The sequence below is a fragment of the Panulirus ornatus genome, chromosome 1 (genome assembly GCF_036320965.1).
Source record: "Panulirus ornatus isolate Po-2019 chromosome 1, ASM3632096v1, whole genome shotgun sequence".
In the NCBI taxonomy this organism is placed as follows: domain Eukaryota; kingdom Metazoa; phylum Arthropoda; class Malacostraca; order Decapoda; family Palinuridae; genus Panulirus; species Panulirus ornatus.
Window position 1 is genome coordinate 91793300 of NC_092224.1, and position 27984 is coordinate 91821283.

A 27984-nucleotide genomic window follows, 5' to 3' on the forward strand; every position below is an offset into this window, starting at 1 on the left:
AGTGGATGAGATTGCATCTATGTTTGTCAAGAAAGGGGGTTAACATGTTGATTGATTAGTTAAGCTGTTCAATGCAAGTAGGGTCCAATATGAGCTGTCTATGGAATGGCACAGTGCATGTATAGTGCCCTTGTGTAGAGACAAGGGGAACGAAAAATTAATGATTGAATTAAAAAGGTGTATGTCAGCTGAGCAGATCCAGTGTGGTGTATGGAAAAGTGATGATTGAGATGATGGCTGTCATGCACAAAGTATCTGACAAGGAAGGAGCAATGTGACAATGTGAATTAAGGAGAGGTAGAAGGTGTGAGGACCAGGTGTATACTGTGAAGAATGTTTGAGAAATAATTGAAGAAAGAATTACTTGAATGTGGCACCCATGGATCTGGGATCTTGATGGGAGTGACAAAAATGTATTTTTGTACAAAAGTGTTATGGATACATGGAGTAAATGGAGCTAATGGAAAAGCAAAGCAAATGCACAACTATGTTGCAAGGGAGGAGGATGAGTGGTTCCCTCTGAAGGTGGGTCTTCATCAAGGATATATAATGTTACCATGGCTGTTTAATCTGTTCATGAATGATATGGTAAGGATGATTAATGTGAGGGTTTTGGATTAACAGGCAGGTCGGCAGTATGTTTGGGGTAGAGAAACACGGTAAGTGAATCAGCTGCTCTTTGCAGATGACTTTGCTCTGGTGCCAGATTCTTGAAAGAAACTCCAGAAGCTGGTGAAGGGGTTTGGGTGATTGTGTACAAGGATGTTAAATGTGAACAAAAGTAGGGTAACAAGGAGCAGCAAGGGAGCAACAAAGGATTGTTTAAGTGCAAGTCTAAAAGGGAAGGATCTGGCATTAGTGGAGTGCTTTAGGTATCTGGGGGTATACATGGCAACATACGGATCTAGGGGTACTGAAGTGAGTCACAGGGTTGGTGTATTAAAGTTCATGCTGTTTCAAATGCAATATTTAAGCCCAACAACAACACACTGTGACTCCTTCCCATAACATCAATCCAATGTCACTCCTTCCCATTATATCAATCCAACTCATTCTTGCCAATGCATGCCTCATGACCTTGAGAATGATCCAGCCTTGATAAACTGAAGCCTCCATCATTCCATCCATTGATCAGGTCCTTATCAATTCAACTTATCCTCAAATTTTCCTCTCCCACCCCCTCTACTGCACTTGATTACTTTACTTTTGTTTTAATTAATTTCAGCTTCCCCTTTTATACACTCCCCAAAATTCTCTCACCAGCTTCAGGAGTTGAAAAATGTATAGTCCTTCAGAAGAGTATCAAAATACTTCACTACAGCAAGACATCAATCAACAGCTGTCTCCAACCAAATTCAAAGAACAAGCAAAGCAAGATATGTACCAGGATAAAGAGAGCAAAGTTACTTGGAAAAGCTTGAGGCTTTAAATTTGTCCACCTTGAAAGAGACAAGAATGTGGGATGACTTAATCACAACCTGTAAAAGAGATCAATTACATGGATAGTGAACAGTTCTTTGAGAGATGTGGGGATAGAGCAACCAGAGGACATACCATGAAATCAAACATGAAACTTGTTATCAAAGATTTAAAGTAGCATCTGTACAATATAAGGGTGGTGGATGACGGAACATGATAAATAGGGACAGCATACATAAATTCAAGTTGTGTGATCTGTCCTTACGCTGAAATCCTAACTAACCAATCAACAACACATTCTTAAGATTTCCAAAGGCAATATCATCCACTCTAGCCACTTTGCCAATAATATTCAATAAGATAGTAACAGATGAAACAAAATTTTGGTAATATATCAAAATGATGGCACATGTTTTCTATGTCTGGGATCCCTGTTCTTCTTATATGGATTCCTCGTTTCCCCTACAAATAATGATTTTAGAACATGAGTTTTTAATTTTAACTAAGATATCTTTCAGTATCAAATAACATATTGGTGGTAGGGTTATGAAGGAGAGGAAAAATGTGGAGTAAAATTATAATAATTAATAATCAATATCAATTAAACCCTTAAACACGGTGAAATGTGCAATTTAGAACATTCTATATGATAAATGCATTCTAATAATAAGTGTATTTCTGTAATTTGTTGGACAAATATCAATATACTTGCTGTTACTGTTTGTCAGTAATATGAGAGGTGCCAAGTGGAAAAAAAATCAGTAAACAACTCAGGAACAGATGTGGTAATATGTATGTTTCTAAGGAGCGAACTTCTCTAAACACAGAGTCTGATTCCTTTTTCACAGAATTTGATATCTGTATTTACTGCAATATTAGTAATCTTTATAAATGGAAAAACAAATCTGTTAAAGAAATGGAACCTCCGTACAACTGGGAATCTGTTTCATGGGGGAAAAATAATTACTTATCAATAATCATTATCAACTTTATTCCCATAACTTCAGTATCGAAAGTTCATGAATGATGACGTCATTCTTGGTATCTTTTTCAGCACTTTGTCACAAGTGAAGTGTTTAGAGGCCATGATCTTACAAGTTTTTAAACTTTGGTCCTATGTAACTATTGTGATGCTTTAGTTTTGGGCATCATTTGATTTGAATCTTTATCTCGTGTCACCAGTATAGAGATGAAGTACAATTTCATTGGAAAAGGATGCTTCATCTCAGTGATAAGACAAAGGTGCTGACATACTGGAGGTGAGTTTCTCATCAGTGTGAGAAAATTATACAACTCCAAAGTTTTAATCATAACCTTTCATACTACTTCCTGTCAGTGAAACATTGATTCACAAACTGAACAAAGCTTTACACAATCTGAACTCACATCAGTCGCCTTGCTATTAGCCATCGGCAGGACAATGAATTATGGATGCCCTCACCTAACTTGAAGCAATATTGACAAGTCTACTTCACAACACTATACGCTTCCCTCCTGTTTTAGCAAACATATTTTGATAAAAAAAAAAAAAAATGGAACCATTTGATCAGCAAGTACAGACCGTTTATACTAAAAAAAAATTTTTAAAGCCCCATCCACAGTGGAAGAAACTAATGGGAGGAAGGGTTACAGGTAAAAATATCACACTAAATCAACCGTAAAGAATCCATGGAATCTATTGGCATCACTTCCATTACAACCCATCAATCAGTACACACATGCCCTCGTACTGATAAATTACTGATATATCATGAAGAAGAGTCGCAAATAAGCAGATTAGCCCAGCTAACAAAACATGAGACGCTATTATAACAAACATTTTCAAAAGCAGACTGATTAAGCACCTTCTGGCCGTGGGTAAATAAGACTTATGACTACAGAAACCCACTAATCCTTAAGTGTAAGCTAGAAATAGTCACTAATAAATGTGGGATCAACAAAGACTGGAGAACACTGCTCTTGATCAATCACATCATCACAATGCAGAAACAATCTTTACTCTCCTCTCGTTCCTGATCAAAGTCTGCACTACCATGATCACGTTAGGAAGGAAATGGAGAAAAATGCTGCCCGACAGTGCTTACTTCTAGCCCGTGTGCTTGTTTGTTTTGATGAGGTAGAATCAGCTGGGAGGGAGACCCGGTGTTCGTTCACGTCCAGTGAACACCTTTGCCTCAACCTGTTCTGTGAGGAATATTTCCTTCCTATCTTGTGTACCAATTCACCAAAACATTTAAATCGTATTATGGAGATACTATATTTTGGTACGTTAACACGAGGCGACCCAAATATATTAGTTACAATATACGTGGCGTACGGGACGCACAGACCGTTTCGAACAGACTGACAGCTATTGTCGTCTTCGGGGGAAAAATTAATAATACAATAAGAAAAGGGAAGAAAAGGAAGCGATAAATATGCCATCATAATCATACACTGAGAGTGAACAAATTCATACATCTGCATTTAATTACATGTAAAAGAGGAATAGTCAAACAGCAACAGATAAGCCCGTGGCGGCTGCACCATCTGTTTGTTACCAGTAATACATTCGTAGGTCAGTTTGATTCCTTCGTGACGAACTTTGCAGCTTTTTATTAATAAAATCTTCGGGCAGCACGTGTGTAATTTACTGCACTAAGGATTTATGGCTGGTTGAAATATACGATCCCAGATATACGATTGGTTTGGTTGGACTTTTAGGCCTATCAACTGCTAGGGTCAACGCCATATTGAAACCACAACCCGAAAAAAACACCTAATTCATGCCTTTCAGATAACTCTTGGACCTTACATGTGCTCTCATCGTCTATATAAACCTCGGTAAGATCACAGGGACGAAGAAGTTAGAACTGGAAAGTTCCCTGGGCAGTAGCTAACCCAATAATCCTATCACACTTATATCTACCGCCTATAATTTGCACGTCACTGCAAAATACGACCACCTATTCCCTACAGCATATGACAATTCTGAGTAAGACTGTCGGCAAATACAGAAGTAATATACAGCTACAAGGGGGCGCAACACACAAGTGAGCGTGTGACATTCCATCCATCCACTTAGGGGAGTATCTATGGAGGGAAGAACCCCCCTGAAGTTAACTGTATACAATAAACTTAATATTATAATTAATAATATCCTCTTACATCCGAACACCTGTAGTCCCTCGAAAGGATATGTAAAGAGAATTTGTCAGTCTGACCACTTTCGCCAAACGCAAGCGTGTATAACAGCGACATTTTCTCCACCTCCAAAAGCATATTAATTTGCTTCACCGAACAAAACTTCCGCGATATATATATATATATATATATATATATATATATATATATATATATATATATATATATATTATCCCTGGGGATAGGGGAGAAAGAATACTTCCCACGTATTCCCTGCGTGTCATAGAAGGCGACTAAAAGGGGAGGGAGCGGGTGGCTGGAAATCCTCCCCTCTCGCTTTTTTTTTTTTATTTTCCAAAGGAAGGAACGGAGAGGGGGGCCAGGTGGGGATTTTCCCTCTGAGGCCCAGTCCTCTGTTCTTAACGCTACCTCGCAAACGCGGGAAATGGCGAATAGTATGAAAAGAAAAAAAAAAAAAAAAAAAAAAAAAAATATATATATATATATATATATATATATATATATATATATATATATATATATATATAGCAGCTACTTAATGTTACTAAATACCAACATTTCTATTAATTCAGAATCAGTCGCCGGTCTCACACTGATTCAGTACAACAGCTGTGTCCAGTTTTAAAATAATTCGGCTAATCCAAGTAACTAAATTGCATTGTTGTCTTTGCTATATCACAATTCGCCCCCCACCCATGCCCCATAACCAAGACCTGGATACGCCCCTGTATATGTTAAGTTAAAGACCATGTACGTACCTCACTCATGTCCTTTTCCAAAGCGCAGAAGTATTCAGCCACACCTTTACCTTGAGGTCTTTTATGATTAATGAGCTAATTATGACCTTCCCAGTTCTATGTATTTTCTGCGAAATGACTGCTTAAGTTCAATGAACAAATTGCCATTATTATTATTATCATTTAATAGTATTACTATTATCATTATTGCGTAAACAGTCCATTATACTCAAGAAATACAAAAAGAGGACATATTTGAATGGCTTACCAGAACAAGACCATTCTCTATGGCTCAACACACACACACACACACACACACCCGAGATCCTCCGTATGAACTGTTCATAAACCAACTGTATCCACTCAGTATACCCAGCTATGCAAGCAGCTGAGCAGAACCCCCACCACCTCCCGTTGGCAACCTTAGACACATCACCTACATACCAGCACTGCACAAATGAACCCGCGGAAGAACGCTGAATTGAACTCTTTGATTACTCACCCACTTGGGTAACACCTCACCTTAATTCATCTAACTCAACCTCCCAAAAGACATACACGTAGTAAAAAGAAAAAAAAAAAAAAAGGCGATTGGAGCGATCTGGCATACAGGGGACGACCTGCTGCTAATGAACTGAAGCAAGGTATATGATGTAGTCAGGGGAGACCATGGGACGGTGTGTGGGCCTTGGCTGTGGATGTCTGACCCACTGTTAGTCCAATTTATTTTCGAGAGGGAACCCTTACCACTGTAGTTGGTGGCCATCGGCATAGGTATATAAAAAGGGTCACTTCTATACTTCTATAGAGTGGAAATCCATCCTTAAACACACTGATCAAATATGAACGTACCTTATGTTTCATGAAAAACAAGGATACACGTACAGTATATTCAAGAATGTAAGTAATGAAATAATACGGCTAGGATTTATCGATGTATTAACGAAGCTGTTAATGGAAAATGGATGTTAAACTTTATATCATTTACGAGGCTGTTAATGGAAAACGGAAGTTCAATTTCATATCACTGACGAGGCTGTTAAAGGAAAATGGGAGCTAAACTTTATATCATTGACGAGGCTGTTAATGGAAAATGGAAGCTAAACTTTATATTACGAGGCTGTTAAAGGAAAATGGAAGCTAAACTTTATATCACTAACGAGGCTGTTAATGGAAAATGGAAGCTAAACTTTATATCACTAACGAGGCTGTTAATGGAAAATGGAAGCTAAACTTTATATCACTGACGAGGCTGTTAATGGAAACGAAACCATTTACAACACCAAGTCGACGTCAGCATTCCCTCATTGACTACACGAAGGACTCTAGGTGTATGAGCTTATCTATTCTTCATGTGGTCAAGCAGTAAACACGACGAAGACCTGGGTCACAATGTCTTGGGTAATGAGGTTGTCTAGTACGATGAATGATCACACATGTTGAGAGATGGAGAAGCCTGTATGATATATGCAGTCACCAGGGAAAACCTGCATAATTTCAGTCGAGTTTAGTTTTAAATTGAAATTAAAAAAAGAGAGAAAATAGTTTGGATAGATTGCCAGCATTATAATATTTCGTTTCAAATGGCTGTAACCCTAAAGGCATAAATCTAAAACATCTTGCTTACGTTATGTCTTGTGTTAAAGTTGAAAGCCTCCTAAGAGCAAAGAGGGTGTCACTACGGGCACTTTTTTCTTCTGGTGAATATCCTCCAGGAACTCGTTTGTGGCGGTGTTGAATGTGCCGGCGCATTATATATTTCCAGCCTAAAAGTCCACTGTGGACATATTTGTGCCGGTAAACACACACAACAAGGTCAAGACTATACGTAGGAATATTTTAAAAGCGATAATATTCGTCAAATAATTACAGTATCTTTATGATGACCTCCATTTTTGCAGTCTAAAAGTCCACTGTGGACATATTTGTGCCGGCAAACACACAACAAGGTCAAGAATACGTAGGAATATTTTAAAAGCGATATTCGTCAAAAATAATTAGAGTACCTTTATGATGACCTCCATTAGTACTGACATGTCAGATATGCACAGTTATACATCAAAATTTCATATACACTGTGTATTAATTGTTGAATTATAAGGAAGGTACTTGTTTATATTTGGATCGCTTTGGTTCTCGAGAGGAATTTCGCTGAATTTCTCCCAGCTGGCCACTCCCGCTTCCACATCCGCTTTTTATTCCTCTTTCGCTTAAGAATAAAGTACAGGTATAGTAGTTATCTCCTCCAGGCCGGGAACCATAGCCTTTTTATTGACGAAGCGGCACATCGACAGATGAGCGGCTCTGCTCACGTGACTTGAGTTTACCTCAATTCAATCGATTTTTTTTCTTTTTCTTGATTGTCGGACGTTTGCTTGGTCCAACACGGGCCTTTGCCTGTCGGTAGCCCGTTGGAGACAGTAAGTCGCCAATAAACGAGCGAGTTACCAGGAGAAAATTCGCCAGAAAAAGTGCCCGTGTGACGACTTTCCGCTCCGCAATGCCGATCACAAATTTCCAGTTTTATGGCCATTTGGATCAACCATTCTACGTCCTGCATTGCTATACAATCATAAGGATTATCTATCGCCGAGTACTACGAGGTATTTCCCTTGAACATTTGTACGCAATTCCTAATATTAGGTGGTAAGACATAAACCAAGGATAAGATCGGCCCCAAGCAATGCACCTAGTACAGCTGTTATGTACACCAAAATTGTGGGTTTTGACATACACGAATGAAATTTGGTTGATATAGACAATGGTCCAAGTACTGCTTTCAGAAGTGGAGCCATAGAGAAAGCATTGGTACCCATATTAGATGCCTGACTTAGTGAGAAGTTGGTCAACATATATTCATATAAAATATATAAACAAAATGATAATCAGGGATTACCAACGCCTACACGAATCTCACTCAGAAATCTGAAATGATTTTTGCAAGCCTCATTTGGTAAAGGTATATGAATATATGACCGCTTGTAATAACTTTTAAATCACACATGTACGGAGTAATGGTGGGGTCAGATGTGAAGCCTTCTTTCGATGGGATCCGGGAGGTAACTGAGGAAGTTCGAGTGAGGAAGAAAAATGCTGATATTTGCCAAGAAATTTGTAAGTGCTTATTTTCCTGAAGCCAGCTTAATATTCGCTTTATCGCCTTTTTCTACAAAAAGGAAAATCTTTTTGTAATAACCGAAAAAGGGGGAAAGAAAGAGAGAAAATATCGACTTCTCAATAAAATATGAAGCAAACACAAGCGCAAGGTATGAGCCGATGAAACTCATTCTTGTCTCGTTTTGTCTCTAATATTCCCTGCCAATAAGTCCTCCAACTTGGATAAGAACATCAATTTTGCGGATATTTTTTAGCTTTTGTGTTGATTGTTATCGATCATCGAACTTGTAAGCATTTATATCAGTAGTTCCCACACTGGGCCATAACACAGCAAGCGTTCTTTTTAAATTAAGGGGGGAGGGAGGGGGGTTAAACACTAAGGATGCGCTCAGAAATTTTCAGTGTACTTGATTTAGAAAAAAAAAAAAGTGAACAAGCATCAGTTTTACAGAACACACCAGTATTGGCTTTTCCATCCACTGACCTCATGGAAAGACTATAGGCGGCCATGGGAGTTCGCTTACTGATGCTCATTCGTTTTCGTTGAAAGGAAATATTTCTCATTTTCCATGCGATTTATTTCAAGGTGTTCCAGTACCCATAACAATAATACTAATGCACAATACTTCTTTGATGGATTAAAATCATTATGATAATATGTGTTCCAGAAATATGTAGCAGAATCATGAAAATATATATATATATTTACTCATGTAAAAGAATAAGTTTGAATTTCACACCATTTTTGTGCGGTGGTGCCATATATTACTCTCGGAAGGGGAAGAGGATGCACGGTAAGAGATTAATTTCTCATTAAAGGGGAAGTAAACAATGACTTTCGCCATATGGCAAGAAATTTATGGTGTAGAATTTATATGAACTCCGGAAGGCTAGATGGGCATCAGCGTTCATCGTGCCTTGAACGCGGTCGCTGGGTTGACATCTCCAGAAACTGGAAACCCCTGATTTATAGTTATGTTAAATTTGGTTTTGATCTGATTTTTTTTGACGTCAAATAAGCATACAAAAAGGCTTTCACTGGAGAATGACATAGAGTGATGTACCTTATTTGCAGTCATTCGCATACGACGTGGTTCCTTCAAACCATTATAACATAGTATGACTGTGGTGGACATTATCATTATCAGTACAATATATACCATTAGTTATCATTTAGTTTCCTTCCTAAGTTATGTCTCATTTACATTTAGCCCTACATTTTCCATGATCTTCAAAGCCCTCCCTTTACTTTATCAGGTTCACATAAAACACTTATGATCAGGTAAGAGGAGCAATTACAGAAAATGAAACCCATTTCCCCTCTCCCCTCAGAAATGTCCCATTTCTAACCCTTTGAAATAGTACTTTCAGAGCATCGATTCTCATGGCGACGCTAAGAAGGTAAATAAGTACCGAGAAGTTTGTCTCGCGTCTACACATGACCTGTGTCGAAATACGCAGTTCCTGGACTTCCCCTCCGTTCACTGACGACCCCTCCTGGATGACGTCAGGGTCCAGCCACTCTCTCTCCCTTCTCCTGCTTACTATATAGCCAGCCAGCCAGCAGCCTCCCTCCCTCCATCCCACCTGCCCGGAGACAGTGACTTAACTTTCTCCTGAGCGGCGCGGCGTCGCTGGACGCTGTCAGTGTTGTCTTCCGCTGTGTGGCGGGAGGACGTGGGGACGCAAGAGTCTCAAACCTGATTTTTTTTTGAGAGTGGACTTTCCCTTTTGGTCTATAGAGAGGAAAGGTGAGTACTCTGGTGGGGGTGTCTGTTGATCCTGACTGGCAAACACGGAGACTACATCAAATGTCTTTAAAGAATATATCCTTTTTTCTCCCATCCCGTCTTTTTAAGGCTTTCTTTTCTGGAAAAGAAAATTCAAATGGGCAGAGTTAACGAGACATTCCATATTTTATAAACGAGAGGTACTTCGAGATGTTACTCTAAGAAAATCTGTAATTCAAATATCAGGAAAAAAAAAGTAATTCACGTTATTTTTGGGCTTGCATGATCTAGAGAGCGCAGGTTAATGTAATATTACCAGAACTGTTATAATCTAATAATATTCTTCTTTGTTCTTCCATTGTGTTCATGGACGCATTCTTTCGAAGAAAAATGAAATTTGATAAATCATTTAGCGGGGCTTGATGTATGTCAATTCTTGATGTTCATAAGATATATTAAATGCAGTAACTTTGAAACTGCACAGAGGTGGATGCAATTTTACGAGTGTCTATATAGAGATTATACCATTAGGCAAGACAAACGCGTAGCGTTCACCGCCGCAGGAAAAGTTGTAGTTGCGTGAGTTTAAGTGCTGTCGCGTGTTATGTGTAAGATGGAGAGTGTGGGCGCTTGTGGATTGAATGCTAGCAACCCACGTGTGCATCTGAGAAAAGACAGGGCTAAGGAGGGGAACTTAACATCCACCATAGTGTTGGTTCACTGTACCGCCATCTTGGTCGTTAGTTGCCTACCACTTGCTACCCGGAAAGAGGAAGACAATGACTCCTTACCACGGGATTTAACCCACAGTCAGGATTAAAGTGACTCCTAACCACGGTATTTAACCCAAAGTCAGGGTTAAAGTGACCCCTAACCACGGGATTTAACCCAAAGTCAGGGTTAAAGTGATGAGGCACGAAGAAATGACAGTGAAACTTGACAACCCCCGAAGTGCTGGCTCACTGGGCAACACCGTCCCCACCAGAAGACTAAAATCGCGTGGAATGAGAAAATCATGACACTGTACATGATGGATGTTTTGAAAGACAAGGCTGCATATGAAGGAGAACCATCCCCCACACTTGGCTATATCAATGGCGATATATTTAACAATATCTTGCACATTTTCTCCCGCTCTTCATCGCCCTCCTAGCTATCGATTTCTCTAACGATCGGCTAACTTGATGTAAACGTCGGGGGAACTTCTAGAAATCAACAAAAACCTATGAAAACCTAACCTAACTTTCCCGAACAGTCGAAATTTATATTAATTTTCAGTGTCGCCGACATATACAGGTCGTCCAACCGTCAATACATTGTATCGTTTGAAACTATGGAAGGAAAATTACCAAACAGAAGACGTCATCAACATACAATGATAACAGAAAACCAAACAAACTGAGCAATATTAAAAGACCTTGGGGGAAAAAACTGGGGTTGAGGATGAAGCCAAATTGTACGGGGATGATCACGGACATAATGGAGATTGTAAGGCCTGTGTCGGTTTCTGATTAGCTGTAAATTCCAATAAAGTACAACAGAGTACGATCGAAACGAAATTCTAAGTTGAAGGGAATTATATGTACATGAAATTTACTTTATGGAGTTGGATTGAGAGTAAATGCAGGAGGAGACTCAGGCTGAGAAGCAACAGGCGCGGCCTTGACAGAGAAACTAATCATGACGCGCGTTGTATTGTGGCGGGTAATGGCCGCTGGGGCGTGACGTAGCAAGAGGGGCGCGGGGTCAACTGGAAATCCGGTTCCACATTAAGATTAAATATGATTAACTCTAAAGGATGATTAATCTTGAGTATACTCCGCTGTGAAAGATGTAAGAGTAATGTGAACAACATTGGTCCTTCGTGTCTACATAGAAGGCGGGGGTGTCATTTTTACATGCTTTTTTATAATGAAATTTATAGTTTAATTAGCCCTTGAACTTAGATAGTCAAAATTATTCGTCTTTTCACTTACGTGCGGCAATTTAAGGCAAACTTCTCTGCGAACTTTCATGTGTATATAGTTCTCTAGCTTTACAATGATGCTCAGAAACTAGCGGGAAACATTTTATCTTGCACATACCTCATCTCAGCGGCCAACAAAATTGCCGCCTTTGGTCAGACTTTAACGAAACATTATTAAACGATAACCCCTTCCATAACTCTTACGTACATATATAACTCGTAATATTTTTCTTATTTTTTCTCAGTAACACAAGAAGAACTAGAACTATTAATTACCTTCAATTAAATTTGACGGTAGTAACACCGCCAGGTGTCTGGGGTCCGACTAATAGAAGTCAGTCATCCGTTCAGGAGTGGAGGTAGTCAGTCATCCGTTCAGGAGTGGAGGTAGTCAGTCATCCGTTCAGGAGCGGAGGAAGTCAGTCATCCGTTCAGGAGCGGAGGAAGTCAGTCATCCGTTCAGGAGCGGAGGTAGTCAGTCATCCGTTCAGGAACGGAGGAGGTAGTCAGTCATCCGTTCAGGAGCGGAGGAAGTCAGTCAGTCATCCGTTCAGGAGTGGAGGTAGTCAGTCATCCGTTCAGGAGCGGAGGTAGTAGTCAGTCATCCGTTCAGGAGTGGAGGTAGTCAGTCATCCGTTCAGGAGTGGAGGTAGTCAGTCATCCGTTCAGGAGCGGAGGTAGTCAGTCATCCGTTCAGGAGCGGAGGAAGTCAGTCATCCGTTCAGGAGCGGAGGAGGTAGTCAGTCATCCGTTCAGGAGCGGAGGAAGTCAGTCATCCGTTCAGGAGCGGAGGAGGTAGTCAGTCATCCGTTCAGGAGCGGAGGAGGTAGTCAGTCATCCGTTCAGGAGCGGAGGAAGTCAGTCATCCGTTCAGGAGCGGAGGAGGTAGTCAGTCATCCGTTCAGGAGCGGAGGAGGTAGTCAGTCATCCGTTCAGGAGCGGAGGAAGTCAGTCATCCGTTCAGGAGCGGAGGAGGTAGTCAGTCATCCCTTCAGGAGCGGAGGAATTCAGTCATCCGTTCAGGAGCGGAGGAGGTAGTCAGTCATCCGTTCAGGAGCGGAGGAAGTCAGTCATCCGTTCAGGAGCGGAGGAGGTAGTCATTCATCCGTTCAGGAGCGGAGGAAGTCAGTCATCCGTTCAGGAGCGGAGGAGGTAGTCAGTCATCCGTTCAGGAGCAGAGGTAGTCAGTCATCCGTTCAGGAGCGGAGGAAGTCAGTCATCCGTTCAGGAGCGGAGGAGGTAGTCAGTCATCCGTTCAGGAGCGGAGGAGGTAGTCAGTCATCCGTTCAGGAGTGGAGGTAGTCAGTCATCCGTTCAGGAGCGGAGGAGGTAGTCAGTCATCCGTTCAGGAGCGGAGGAAGTCAGTCAGTCATCCGTTCAGGAGTGGAGGTAGTCAGTCATCCGTTCAGGAGTGGAGGTAGTCAGTCATCCGTTCAGGAGCGGAGGAAGTCAGTCAGTCATCCGTTCAGGAGTGGAGGTAGTCAGTCATCCGTTCAGGAGCGGAGGTAGTAGTCAGTCATCCGTTCAGGAGCAGAGGAGGTAGTCAGTCATCCGTTCAGGAGCGGAGGAAGTCAGTCAGTCATCCGTTCAGGAGTGGAGGTAGTCAGTCATCCGTTCAGGAGCGGAGGTAGTAGTCAGTCATCCGTTCAGGAGCAGAGGAGGTAGTCAGTCATCCGTTCAGGAGAGGAGGTAGTCAGTCATCCGTTCAGGAGCGGAGGAGGTAGTCAGTCATCCGTTCAGGAGTGGAGGAGGTAGTCAGTCATCCGTTCTGGAGTGGAGGTAGTCAGTCATCCGTTCAGGAGCGGAGGTAGTCAGTCATCCGTTCAGGAGTGGAGGTAGTCAGTCACATGACGCTGGTGACATGACCCCTCCTGGGACCGGTCGGTCGGTCTTCACCCACCGGTGAAACTACCAGGGGCGTTCATGAGAAAGTTGACCCTCCCACATACTGGACCGCCGCAAGGCTGGCAACACCGACCTCTCTCGTTTTCTTTTAGCTATGGACAGGATTGTTCTAGAACGCTGCCCACATATCATACCATAAACAAACGGGGGAAAAAAATGATTTATGGCAAATACTGCAAATATCAATGTACACATTTTTCGCTGATTTTTAAAGCTACTTTTTGTAAGTTTATCATGCGATTTCAAATGTCATTAAATGAATTCATTTTGAAAGTAATGAATTCATTTGGAAAACAATGACGTATTTTAAAAGGGTAACGTAGATAAAAAGGTCATTTACACCGTCCATAGGGCGTATACTTTATTAAAGTGCGCCTAAACCTAAAACTTAAAGGCGTTAAAAGGTTTTTCGACTAACGATCCCTGGCAACGGATAGGCTAAAACCTAACAATCGTGTGTTCACGATCAGCAGCTGGTAACAGCCCCACTGCCAGATAACAGGCTATCATGAGATACGAACCCGGGCTTGGCTTTGGCCGGGTGGATCCTTGATAGTAGGAGCATAAAGGCATTATCTACCCGCGTGTTCTTCTGTTCACCATCACCCCTCAGAACCTGGGAGGGGTTGAGTATTCATGAGAGAAACAGGACAGACAGTACGTACGAACAGAAGGTCACCTGACCTCTTGACATGTCAGGTACAGTCACCACATTCCCTCATGACCTGTCACAGATACCCACTTGGCCTCATGACCTGCCAGGGGGTAGTACAGGAACCACTTTGGCCCTCAGAAAACGTGATCCTCACCTAAGAAGAGAATGGTGACGTCATACGCTAACGTCTCAACGCAGCGTTCATCCACATCCTTTCAATTCTGTTCCTTCAGTTCTCTCACTCGGTCTGCATCTCGCCTCGACACAGCTTCCTCAATAAACCCAGACAGGATATCTCAGTGGGAGTAGACGACATCTGGTTAAGTTTAATGCCTCCAAAGACTCAGTTTCCATCCATCTCTCTACCGAAAACTCCCTCACCACTCTGTCTCTCCTATGCCGCTTCTGTAATCCCACCTCTTGACGCACATGAACGTACTTGGTATTACTGTAACATCCACTCTTTCTAGGAAACCCCACATACAGGAATAGCCAAGTCTGCCTCTAAGAAACTGGGTGTCCTGTTTAGATGTCGAAACTTCTCTGCTTTTGAACAGGTGCCGTTTACATAAGGGATTGATCCGTTCTTGTATTGGGTACTGCTCTCACATCTGGGGTGGGTCTAACTTTGCATCCTTACTTAGAGTCGAAAGCGGCCCACTATATAAACTGCCCCAGGCTAACTTCCAAACTTGACCCACTGGACCTACGCCGCAATGCTGGTCCACTTTCCTTCTTTTACAGGTATTACTTTTGTTTCTGCTCCCGAGAGCTGGCTGCTTGTGTACCCCCCACCAGTAGCCAGACCACGCAATACTCGGTAAGCTACTGCGTCACAAGACTACCGTGTTGCCATCAGCAACTCAAGGGTGGGCCGTTTTGACAACTGTTTCTTTCCTTACATGTCCAAGCTTTGGAACTCTTACCTTCTCATGCCTTTCCCAACAACTATGACGTCATATTCTAACAGACAGGTTTTTTTTTCTCTTCAACATTCTTAAATACTTTCCCTTGTTTCTTCTTTTTCACTAACCTCTCTCTACATTTTAATTAACGCCCGGCCTTGATGTGGAATTTTCATCCGTGACTGGAGCCTCAAAGAAAACCCAGCCTCAATGGAAAAGTGATTCCTCCATAGATAGTCAGGCCGGACCACCTGCTTGTTGAACCTGGCTGGCAGACACAACATGGATGAGGTTTCTGACTCCCACCTGCCAACGGGTCAAGAACTTTCAATACTTTCCAGCTGTTTACCTCGACTGTGAGGGGGATCAGCTGGTCCCTAGCGATACAAGAAAACTACAAATGGTGTCGAACCTGTCATTTTTCACATGATACGTTCAACTGGTATGATTATGAGATGATCATTCCCGAGGGTTCACGACCACAGTAACCCCTGGCTATCGTAACCCAAGGGTCGTACCGTCGTGCTCACGGGTCGTACCGTCGTGCTCATGGGTAGTACCGTCGTGCTCAAGGGTAGTACCGTCGTGCTCAAGGGTCGTACCGTCATTCTCAGGGATGACATCGTCGTGTTCAAGGATCGTACCGTCGTGCTCAGGGCTCGTACCGTCGTGCTCAAGGGTCGTACCGTCGTATTCAAGGATCGTACCGTCGTGCTCAAGGGTCGTACCGTCGTATTCAAGGATCGTACCGTCGTGCTCAAGGGTCGTACCGTCGTGCTCAAGGGTCGTATCGTCGTGTTCAGGGGTCGTAACGTCGTGCTCAAGGGTCGTATCGTCGTGTTCAGGGGTCGTAACGTCGTGCTTAAGGATCGTACCGTTGTGATCAAAGGTTGTACTGTGAGGAAGTACACGGGGAGAAATGTGAGGAAGTGTAAGGGGGAAAATGTGAGGAAGTGTACGAGGAGGGGGGGAGATGTGAGGAAGTGTACGGGGGAAGATGAAATGTACGGGGGATGTAAGGATTGTACCGGGGAGATGAGGAAGTGTATGGGGAGAGAGGTGAGGAAGTGTACAGGGAAGATGTGAGGAAGTGTATGGGGGGAGATGCAAAGAAGTGTATGGGGAAGAGATGTGAGGAAGTGTACGGGGGGACGATGAAGTGTACGGGCGGGTATGTGAGGAACCTAGAAAAAAAAATATCAAGCAAAAAATGTATCCGAATTTTCAGATCACATTACCAAGTCTGAACGAGAATAAATGACACTAATTAATGTGGACGCAGTGCACAAAATATACGACGTTCACTCTGGATTTACGAAAATAACTGAAAATAACTCATAATGCATACGTGCCTCTTACTGAATGCAACAAACTCGGTAACAGAGGTTTATAAAAATATAAATGCCTCGCCCCTTTCTTTAATCGGTGTCCATAATTTTCATTAGTCATGTAATCTTAAGCTTGTTCAGCCATGGGGGGATGACGACAAACTACCAATTCTAGATAAAGACAAGCTATCTACCACGGGTCGTACTTCCAGGTAACTAAAAACATTATGAAAGACCCTTGGGGATTTTGATGGTCGGGTCGGGCAAATCTTATTCCAGGATAAATCTAAACACTGCAGATGGTCAGTATGATATCATTTTCCATATTTTGACCGAATCAGAGAAAAAAAAAATTGCCCAAACGAATAAATCTGCTCAGATTTAAGAGAATAGGCAAGGCCCTACTCAACGTCCCTTACGTATACGACAACTTCCACGGCAATGTTCAGTGCCCTCATAGAACAAAGATATGGAGAAGAGCTATATATAAGGCTCCCTCTCTATGCGTTCAACTACATAAGGGCAGGTGAAAGTGAAAATGGCTGCCGGAACTTTCTTCAGTGGCGCGAGGCGCGGGTGTTGGCGGGTTTCAAGTCCAGGGCCGCCATTACGCGTTTCAACTCCGGAATTCAGTCAATTTATCTACCAAAGTTTACATTTATTAAAAAATATTCTGCAACTGCAATGCCTTAAATAAGTGCGTAAAAAAGGTATTGACGATTTGGGCTGTCTAAAGCATATTGTACTAATTCATTGTTAAAGGAATTGGACGAGTCGGCAACTCGCCTGTGCTTTTGAGCCCTGGGGTTAGCTATATACGATCTAGCGTAGCGAACTCCCGACCTTCTGAGATGGGAAAGCATTTAAGAATAGCATATCCTGTATCATATTACGTAATAAAAGAATCAGAATCGTCAAGCTACTAATTATATGAGATCGATATTTTACCGACTGGTCTATGATATGTGGCAGTCCGTCAAACTCTCGTTGTCGATGGCTTTCACCGACTGATGGTGGTGGTGCGGGTTGGGCAGCCCAGCTGTGGCCACCTCACTTGACACCAAGTTCAACATGACACAAAATAACAAGGAAGTTGACACAGAAATGATGAGGTAAAGTGTTGTTTTAGGCGAGTGTACTCCTCTCAATAATCATAAAACTTGCAGCAAAGTTCAGCAAAGTTCAGAGAGTATACAAATGGATCTCGTCAAGGAACAACTGAACCGGATAATGACAGGAACAAAGGGAAGTCATACGCCACAAATGACCTACTTTAATAGCGCAATTATACTTTTTTACGACAATAAGTAGGGAATATAACGACCCCGCCCAGACACTCGCCCGGTAATACACTACCTTGTTTCCCAACAACCTCTGCTTGGCAGGAACTGCCAGACACATTGTATTCTTGAGTTTCTTTAAACATTCTATGCAACCCCATCTTCCTCTGCAAGTATTTCTGCATCTGTTGATGCTTAACGAGTTTCATGAAGAAATAAAGAGGCAGTTTTAAATCATTCGTTTCTTGAAATGCAATGCAATGCAATGCAAGTGGGAGTTATATACATATATATTTTTTTTTCCTACTCTGCTAGTAATACTGGAGACTATGATTATTCAAGAATATTAACCTATCATCCTAGAATTCTTTTGTCTTTACAATGCATTTCTCTAGTTGATGTAACTGACGAAAGGTTGTTCAGCCTCGTTGTGTGATCTACAGGCAAGAGGAAACTTTCCACCGCTCTGTGTCATCTTGCCTCAATTCCCTCCTCCGGCACACCGCCTGGTTTCATGGGTGGGGGAGACGGAGAGACGCCCGCCCTCCCTCCGCTCTGATAGGGGGTGACTGTCTAGCGTGACACCCCCGAGGGGCAAGGGGCTAAAAGTTTCTCTGGTCTTAACCACACTCGCGACGAGATGGCTGCAGGGCGCACCGGGGGGAGGGGGGGGGGACCCTTCGACACTGTTACGACCCTTCCTTCAGCATGACGTGAGGACCGACCCTTAACTACGCGCACGGCCTGATGACCCTCTAAACCACGAAGTTATGAAGACTAAGTACGAGGTTGTGAACCTTGAGAACCACTTAGCAACCCTTGGGTACGGTTATTTACCTTAAGCGCGATGTAACGACCCCTGAGCACGACGTGACGATCCCCGGGCACGACGTGACGACCCCTGGGCACGACGTGTCGACCCCTGGGCACGACGTGTCGACCCCTGAGCACGACGTGATGACCCCTGAACACGACGTGATGACCTCTGAGCACGACGTGATGACCCCTGAGCACGACGTGATGACCTCTGAGCACGACGTGACGACCCCTGGGCACGACGTGACGACCCCTGAGCACGACGTGACGACCCCTGGGCACGACGTGTCGACCCCTGAGCACGACGTGATGACCCCTGAACACGACGTGACGACCCCTGAACACGACGTGATGACCCCTGAACACGACGTGATGACCCCTGAACACGACGTGACTACCCACGAGCATGACGTAACGACCCTCAAACATTGTGTCCCTTAAAAACGACCCTTAAGCACGAAGCTGCCACTTGAAATAAACTCTACGTAACGACCCTTCATCTCGAGGTTATGACCCTCATCCAAGACGACGCGACTTATGGGTATGATGACCCAGCCCGACCCTTAAAAAGAGACCAACTACAGGTCACGCCAACAGAACTCAAGGAACCTGGACGGAATGAAGTTAACGTATAGACGTACAAACACTGTAACTACCATCGCTCATGGTGGCTGAGAGGGTCGTCATGACGTGAAGGGTCATCATGGGTCATCCAAGAGCATTTAGCACGTTCATCCTTCACTACGGGACGTAAGCCGGCCTCATCCGGAGGTAGGTCTACCTGATGGAGAGATAGGACGACACTCTAAGTTCTGGGGCTCAACCCAGGATATTAGATGTTGATTCAGCCACATTAATGGGACGTTAGTTGGTTGGTTGCCCGGGGATTCAAGTCTGTTAACTGTCAGGGTAATAAATGGCCTTCAGTGCCCAAGATGTAATCACCAATCAAAAGCTGAACTTTCTACATTGCTGAGGTGATTAGATATTCATACGCTCTCTCTCTCTCTCTCTCTCTCTCTCTCTCTCTCTCTCTCTCTCTCTCTCTCTCTCTCTCTCTCTGTATATATATATATATATATATATATATATATATATATATATATATATATATATTCCTATGAATCCATGGGGAAAATGAAACACGATAAGTTCCTAAGTGCAATTTCGTGAAATAATCACATCAGGGGAGACATAAGAAATATATATATATATATATATATATATATATATATATATTATATATATATATATATATATATATATATATATATATATACGGCCCGAAGATAATGCATGTCGGTTATGCATTTACTGCACTCGTATCATAACTCATATATTACTTATTATTTCATCCTTGATGTAGACTTGACAAAATATAATGAAAACGGGCAGTTATGATATAGTGATTATTAAGGTTTTAAAATATAAAGTTCAAAGAGAAAAACATACAGATTAAATCAATTAACTTGGCGATAGCAATTTGAGCAATTTCGTCATTAACTACATCATACATTTTCATATTATTCGAAAGCCTCGTTGAAGATGTTTTCTAAAAATTTTCATATTGCTCAGAGGAGAACCATTGCCGAAAGACACCCTTCGCCTACGTTCATCAAAACTATGAAATCATGAAAGAAAACTAGAGTTAAGCCTGAGTGCGGAGTAGCCATTATGTAGACGATAATAACAGACAGGAGTCAGTTGTATCTGGCACACTGGAAATCTAACCTGGATATATGAACGTCACTGTTCGATACTCTCCTACATCCTGTCATGCTTCTACTCTTCCTTCGGTCCTTCTCTCTTTCCTATCCTCACAGCACCTCCCACACTCACTTTCTCCCACTGACACACACTGCCTGACGCTCGCACGACTTACAGTCTTTCTAAGGGACCAACTTCCTACACCAGCCAGCCCCGGCCGGTACGATAGGAGGGGAGGGAAGGTGTGTACATGTGCGTCCTCAAAGGTCACGTTATTGTACTTTGAGATGACTGTCGTGCTCTGGGATTGTGGCATCACACTATCATACCGCAATTATGTCCAAGGCTCATGTCATCATACTAAACGGTCTTGTCAATGTCTTTGATTCAAGTCATCATCGTACTCAATGGTCGTGACACCGTAACTCATGTCATCATACCAAATCTATCAACTGTTGTACTTCGTAGATCTGTCGCATGGGGGAGGGGGATTCTGACTTGATGAGCTATACATGTTTGATAACCGATATATCCATCAATATACATACATACAGGCATACTTTAAGGCCATGACAATGTCCTCAAGGACCAAATAATTGTACACGAGGGTCACTCTATCAAGGATCATTGTACTCATCAGACACTCATTATTGTGTGAAAATATTTGTATGGACCCTACATTCTTTCTTCAGTAGGTATGCAGAATACAGTCAGTGTCAAACATCAATGAAGTACGGAACTTGAATTTCGTATGTCATTCATGGCTGGACGATAAACATTATCCTATCAAACTGTGTCATCGTATTTCTAGAGCGAATTCAAACTTACTATTGCCACCAAACTGAATACTATGACATTTTACTTCTAAAATAATAAAATGAAAAATAATGCAAAATTAATGGTTAGATTAACTCTGGGGAGATTTGAATACTGACAACACATGTAGACAACATGATGGGCCAGGGACAACCGTTATCACCCGGTGAATACGATCACCTGATTGGCGGCTGACTGAATTTGCCAAATGTCACCAGATCCCTTGATTGTACCTGTTGGTACTGCATCTTTTACCCTTGTCTGCAGATTTATCTTTTACATTTCGTGTGTTCATGAAAACATACGTGAAATCTTTATATTTACGTTGCTCGAGACGGTAGTGGCAGCTGAACCAGCACGTCAGTTCGTCTCAAATCGTAATGTGCATACGCACCAAATCCGACCAAAATTTCTGACCTATCTCCCTCTCTTAAGGCAATATCAGCGACATGCAAGAGAAACAGGTGCAACAGAGGAGAGGCGTAGTCGCGCGTGGATAGGCGTGGGGTCTCCTTAACCGATGTGACGTGTGGGGTCACACGGGCTCCGTGTGGCGCGTGGGCGGGCGCGGGGTGGGTCATGCGGCGGCGTGTGGTAGAGTTGGAAAACATCAGTGCGGCAGGAGGTATAATACCTCAATGTGTTCCACGTTGCTGGAATCTTCACAGTAAAAAACTTCGATCCTTCACCAAAACTTGGAATATAACCAGTAAAGCGAAACTCACACACATGTCTAATCAAAGTCGTGCTACGAAACATTCGGAAAAATATTTAGTTTACGTTTTCTTTCAGTCGCTGACATGACAGGGGCGAAACCCTGCCCCCGTGATGGTTATTCATGAGAAATAAAATCCTGGGATAATTAACCTGAGTTCATCAGGTGTTTGCACACCAAGGCCAGCAAGGAGGGGAGGAAAGAAGACGGTGTTGTGAACCCAACAGTCGACCCTCGTATGACTGATGTCAACACAGAATGGCGGGAAACGAGTGATATTTACAAATGGTTACAGACAGAAACTGTGTTCAGGTAGTGGTGTAGGTGTTGGGTCAACCCGGGGGAGGGTGAACCTGTCCCTCCCACACTTAATTTCTCTCCTTTTATGAGGCAACAGAGAACCTTAGGCTGTACGATTTTTAAGCATGCTTATTATACTTATCATACTTGTCAACTCTGGTGAGTATTGCTACCACTCAAATGTCAACAATATTCATAATTTTCATTTACTGATATTATAAAGAGAACGTTTGATCAAGTCCAGAAATTAAGTAGATGCGTCTGAAAACATTTATGGGCAAAAGCGTGATTCATACGTTGCTACACCAGGATCTGTCCTACATACTGCAGTGTCGGCCACACCTGCAGCTACAGAGGGAACGGCAGACAGCCCGGATCTCACTAGCCTATCACCAACCCGCCTGCGAGCGCTTATTTCTTCAATGACGAAATTTACAATTTACAGAAAACTTGCCTAAAGGTCTTTCCGTGAACGTCCATCACATTGACGTTTCCCCACAACTACGCTAATTTAAGTCTATTTCCTTCTTAAGTAAGTATTTGTCTTCCTTACAAAAGCTGCATAGTTATATTAGGTTAATAAGGTCACGTTAAATCCGTGTTAAATCTATCGACGTACGAGTTCGATCAATTCTCATGCTTAAGACTTTTCATCAAATACCTGGGGTTTACTTATGCTAAAATCTAAGCACTTCAAGAATGGTCGTATTCTCCTATATTAATATTTACATCTTTCTTTTTTCCTTTAAGATTATCAAATATATAAAAACAAAATCCTTGCAAACTGTGATGAATTAAGTAGATATTCATCGTGACTACTACAGGAAAAGTTCGCTTCGTCAGGAGCGCTAACGGAGTACCGTCTTAGGTACACTTGTCAGTATTTGCTTTCCCTTCACTGCTGCACCTCCCGCATATGTACCTACTACCTTCCCTCCCGACACCCCTACAGAACTTTCACTGGCTGGAGTCCAATACCAACATTCGAACTAACATTTGCTGATAACCCACGAGGGGAAAATGAAACACAGGAAGTCCCAAGTGCACTTTTGTGTGTTTCACATCTTCCTAGGAGATAGAGAAATGAGATAGAAGGTTCAGAACAGGTTTGACGACACTAAATTTTATGACAGGCTCGTTGACAGACCCCGAAAAACACAAGCCATATAAACACACCTGTGTACCAACGACGACTTATACCTCCGCCTCTCCTATGTAGATAGATGAATGGCAATGGCAATCAGCTACTTAATCAAAACCCACTAATATTCATCGATATAATAAATCGTAAATCCCTCGTTCAACATAAATTTCACAAAATCTCAACATTACTAGGTCTTGTGAAAGAAATATATCTTACAGAAATGCCTGCCAACGTCACTGTCAACAAAGTTGTCATATCTGAATATATTTTAAAAGAACTGCCTGCCATCCTTCACTCTGTCAACCGGATTCTGACGCTTAACCGCCACTTCTATGACTACACTTAAAAAGAATTTCATTTCTAATGGAGGGGAACGTGAGGCCGGGGCGAGACACACAACTCAGCCCGGGGTGGGGAGGGGTCTGCTCCCAACCCGCCTCCCTCTCTCTCTCCCTCACTTTCACCGCCAGTTTAAATAATCCTCATCTTTGACGTCACGCTCTGCTACTCTCCTAAACACAAGTGTTCGCTCTATTGCAGAGAATTTCTCAGACTTAAGATCTTAAAATGCTGAAAGCAAAACGTTCGGTAAAATACTTTCTAATACGAGAAAAATGACGATAGCCAAGACTTTTACGTCGAGGCGGCGGACACCCGACCCAGCAGTGTTACCACCTCAAGGTGGAGCTTCAAACCCTCGCCTGCCCATCGCCCTCGGCGATGTTCAGTCCCTACTTTCACTGATGGGCGGCCCTGGGTAGGGAGGGAACCACCCTACTCTCACCACCTCCTGTGGCCCCAAGGCGTGGAGGGAACGACCCTACCTCACCAAGGGCCCAGGGCACCTCACCCAGAGACCGCTGCGGGGACACTCCCTGAGCAGGTGGTCTGGGGGTAGTGGTGGAGACCCATACAGAAGATCCCAGGGTCTGCGGTTCGGACGGGCCTGAGATAACGCACCGCGTCTCATTACATGTATATTTACCTGCTCCATGAAGTGCTACAACTAACGGAGCGACTGTAATGTTATACGTAAATAATTTAGCGTTAGCAGATTTGAATATTCAGAACACTGAGCCATTTACGTTTCTGAAGATGAAATGATATGGTAATGAGTATTAACCAACCAGCCTAACCTAAGCAACAGCTGCTTGAGCCTCGCCAAGCGACGTAATTCTTCGAGATAGAAGGAAAATTCCTTGTAGCCATATTACCATCACTTCCCCGTTATATTACCACCACTTCCTCGTAATATTACCACCACTTCCCCGCTATATTGTTACTACATCCCCACCATATTACCACCACTTCATATTGCCACCACTTCCTCTCCATAATACCACAAGTTAGTAGTTGTATTGTTACTATTTCCTGGCTATATCATTACTACTTCCTGGCTATATTTTTACCAATTCCTCGCCATGTAACCACCACTTCCTTGTTATATCATTACCACTTCCTCGTTACATCATTACCACTTTCTGGCTATAATATTACCACTCCCAGGCTATATTCTTACCAATTCCTCATTTAACCACCACTTCCTCGCTACACTATATTACCACTTCCTCACTACATTATAACTACTTTATGGCTATATTATCACCACTTCCTGGCTATATTCTTCCAAATTCCTCGCCATACACCACTTCCTCGCTATATCATCACCACTTACTGGCTATATTCTTACTAATTCCTCGCCACAAAGCCACCACTTCCTCACTATATCATTACCACTTCTTCGCTTCATTATTACCAATTCCTCGCCACATTATTAGCATATCCACGCCACACTGGCCACATCTGCAGCTGTCGGGCTACCCCCAACAGCTGTCAGGCCGCTACTCGACCATAACTTTCACTGGCTTATCCAGACCCCAAAGCCACTCTCGGCCTCCCATGTCCACCATCGCCTGGCAGGCCCACGCCCCTCCGCCGCCGAAACAGGTGTTCGCGGCAACTCTGAGCTGATGTGCTGAGTTGCATGACGTTACCGGACAGGGTCTTAGGCTGAAAGTGGAGAAATCTGATACCGTGTTAATTACCTACCTGTAGACGACTGTCGTTGAACAACTTATGAACGTCATCCACACACATAATCATCCGCGTGTGTTGGAGGGTTTTGTTCAACTATGCAAATCAAAAACACACTACAATGTAAGCGAGATATTAGAAAAAAAATAGTTTACACAACTTTTTGTCAAAAATTTCATGTGATTTTGGCCAATACCACTATTTCAGAAAGTATCGTACATTTTCATGATAACATCCTAAGAGCACATTTTCGAGGCATTCGTACATTAACAAACCCCACCCCGCCCCCCACCCACCCATCTCGATGGTTTGAGGTCCTTCCAGAAGGCATTCATCTCCTCACATCCAAGTGCTTGAGGTTCTCCTCTACGAAGGGAAACCCAATGCACACACCACAAGGACGGGTTTGGTTCTACCGAAGATGATCCTGGTAGCGTTGAGGCTTAACGGGTTGGAAATATGAACCAAACGCGAGTTCCCTGATCGTCACGACCACTTCTCTAAACATACACGACCACGGCGTATTTTACCACTGGACCCTTCTCATCATCGCCTGTGACACCTGCACTACTTCTGCTGCCTTTGGGTCTTCCAATCATAAGCTAATTTCAGTTACGTCCAACAAGGCAAAGGGCGATGTGTGTGTGTGTGTGTGTGTGTGTGTGTGGGGGGGGGGGGGGGATCAGGTGTTTGCTTTGAAGACTGTGTGAGACATACAGATGGATTTGTATGTGGCATTTATGGATCTAGAGAAGGCATATAGGATAGGGCTGATAGAGATGCTTTGTGGAAGGACTTAAGAATATATGATGTGGAAGGAAAGCTTCTATAAGCAGTGTTTTTTTTTTTATCAAGAGAGTTTGGCGCGTGTATGAGTGTGTTGAGAGGAGAGTGAGTATTCCAGGGGGAAGGTACATCTTCTACAGAAGTGTGTGTGTTGTAACCATGGCTCCGTAATCTTTATATGGGTGAGGAACGTCAATACAACGGCTAAGAGACAGAAGCAGGTGTTGCTTGCTTATGAAAAGGCGCTGTCGGAAGATTCGAGTGAGAAACTGCAAAACGTGCAGGAGGGTGCAAGGCGTGCAAGGAATATTCCAAATTAGAGCGATCTGGTTTACAGGGGACGACGTACTGTCAATGAATGGGCTGTACCAGAGCATATGATGCGACCGGGGTAAACCATGAAGAGGTCTGTGGGGCCTGGATGTGGATAGGAAGTTTGTGGTTTCGGTGCATTACACATGACAGCTGCAGAATAGATCTCAGCGAATGGTGTCATTTCGACGTCTGTTCCTGGCGCTTTCTCGGTAAAGTGGAAATAGCGACCATGCATGAAAGGAAAAAAAGAAAATGTAATATATATTCTTCAACATATAGTAAAGAAGGTGTTTAAAATACTTCGATTGATAGTAACCTGACGGTGTTAATCTATCCTAAGAGCTGATGAACCTAAAACCTCAATATGATTTAGAAAGTTATCGAATGATCATATTCTGGCTGCAGAACTATTAAAAAGTACGTCATTCCTTGACGTCCCAACAGACATAACGCATTTCTTAACAGTTGATATGAACTATTTGCATTAAGCCTTTTTGTGAAGTATTATGACAAACTTATCTAAGCAATATGATATTTCTTTAAAAAAAAAAATTAAATTGTGACTTTTAAGTATATTCTACGAAAGCAAAATGGTGTCCATGGGGATTTTAATCATATTCATACGTATTTCTTTTTTAAACGTCGAGTTCATCATTGTAGAAAACGGAACTCCATGTAATATATCTAGCCCCTTACATGTTTCCAAGCTAAACACAGTAGCTGTTCTGTTATGTAGACGTATTTATCCATCTTACCCTTATGTCTTGAACATGATGGTATACAACCCTTGGGCATGACGGTACGACCCGTGTGCATGATGGCTATGTCATCACACTCAAAGGTCGTACAGTCGTCCCCTTCAATCTTAAACGTTTCCATATTGCTTTCTACGTTTTGGTAACACTGCTTTACCCTCCCTCAGATGTTGCGGCGGCTGGGGTTGGCAGCGCTGCTGCTGGCGTCTCTCCTGCTGGCTGACGTCACAGCTCAGGACGAAGAAAACGAAGGTATGACATTTTCTTTGTGCACAACATATAATACTGACTCATTTTGCTTGCTGTCTACTTTAAGTCCTCTAACGTCAGCCATTCCTCCATATTTCAAAGATATGCTTTACATAGACCTCGTAAAATCGACTGCATAACATATGTACCTTTCATATTTC

General features: G+C 42.7%; 2 protein-coding genes across 4 annotated transcripts in view; one reads left to right on the forward strand and one right to left on the reverse strand.

Moving 5' to 3' along the window:
- The window catches only part of LOC139750883 (kelch repeat and BTB domain-containing protein 8-like), a 66002-nt gene that overhangs the window by 26659 nt on the left and 11359 nt on the right, over positions 1–27984 (reverse strand). The window contains exon 1 of one of the 2 annotated variants that reach the window (XM_071665754.1): positions 3504–3764. The exons of the other annotated variant lie outside the window; for it this stretch is intronic. The gene's annotated coding sequence lies outside the window, so the exon portion shown is untranslated. Of the gene's footprint in view, positions 1–3503; positions 3765–27984 lie in introns of those variants that run through there. 2 annotated transcript variants of the gene reach the window in all.
- The window catches only part of LOC139750897 (uncharacterized), a 36186-nt gene continuing 18192 nt past the window's right edge, over positions 9991–27984 (forward strand). The window contains exons 1-2 of one of the 2 annotated variants that reach the window (XM_071665784.1): positions 9991–10168; positions 27742–27826. In XM_071665784.1, coding sequence (XP_071521885.1) covers positions 27742–27826 — 85 coding nt within the window. In that variant the 5' untranslated portion in view covers positions 9991–10168. The remainder of the gene's footprint in view (positions 10169–27741; positions 27827–27984) is intronic. The other variant, XM_071665776.1, reaches the window with a different exon arrangement.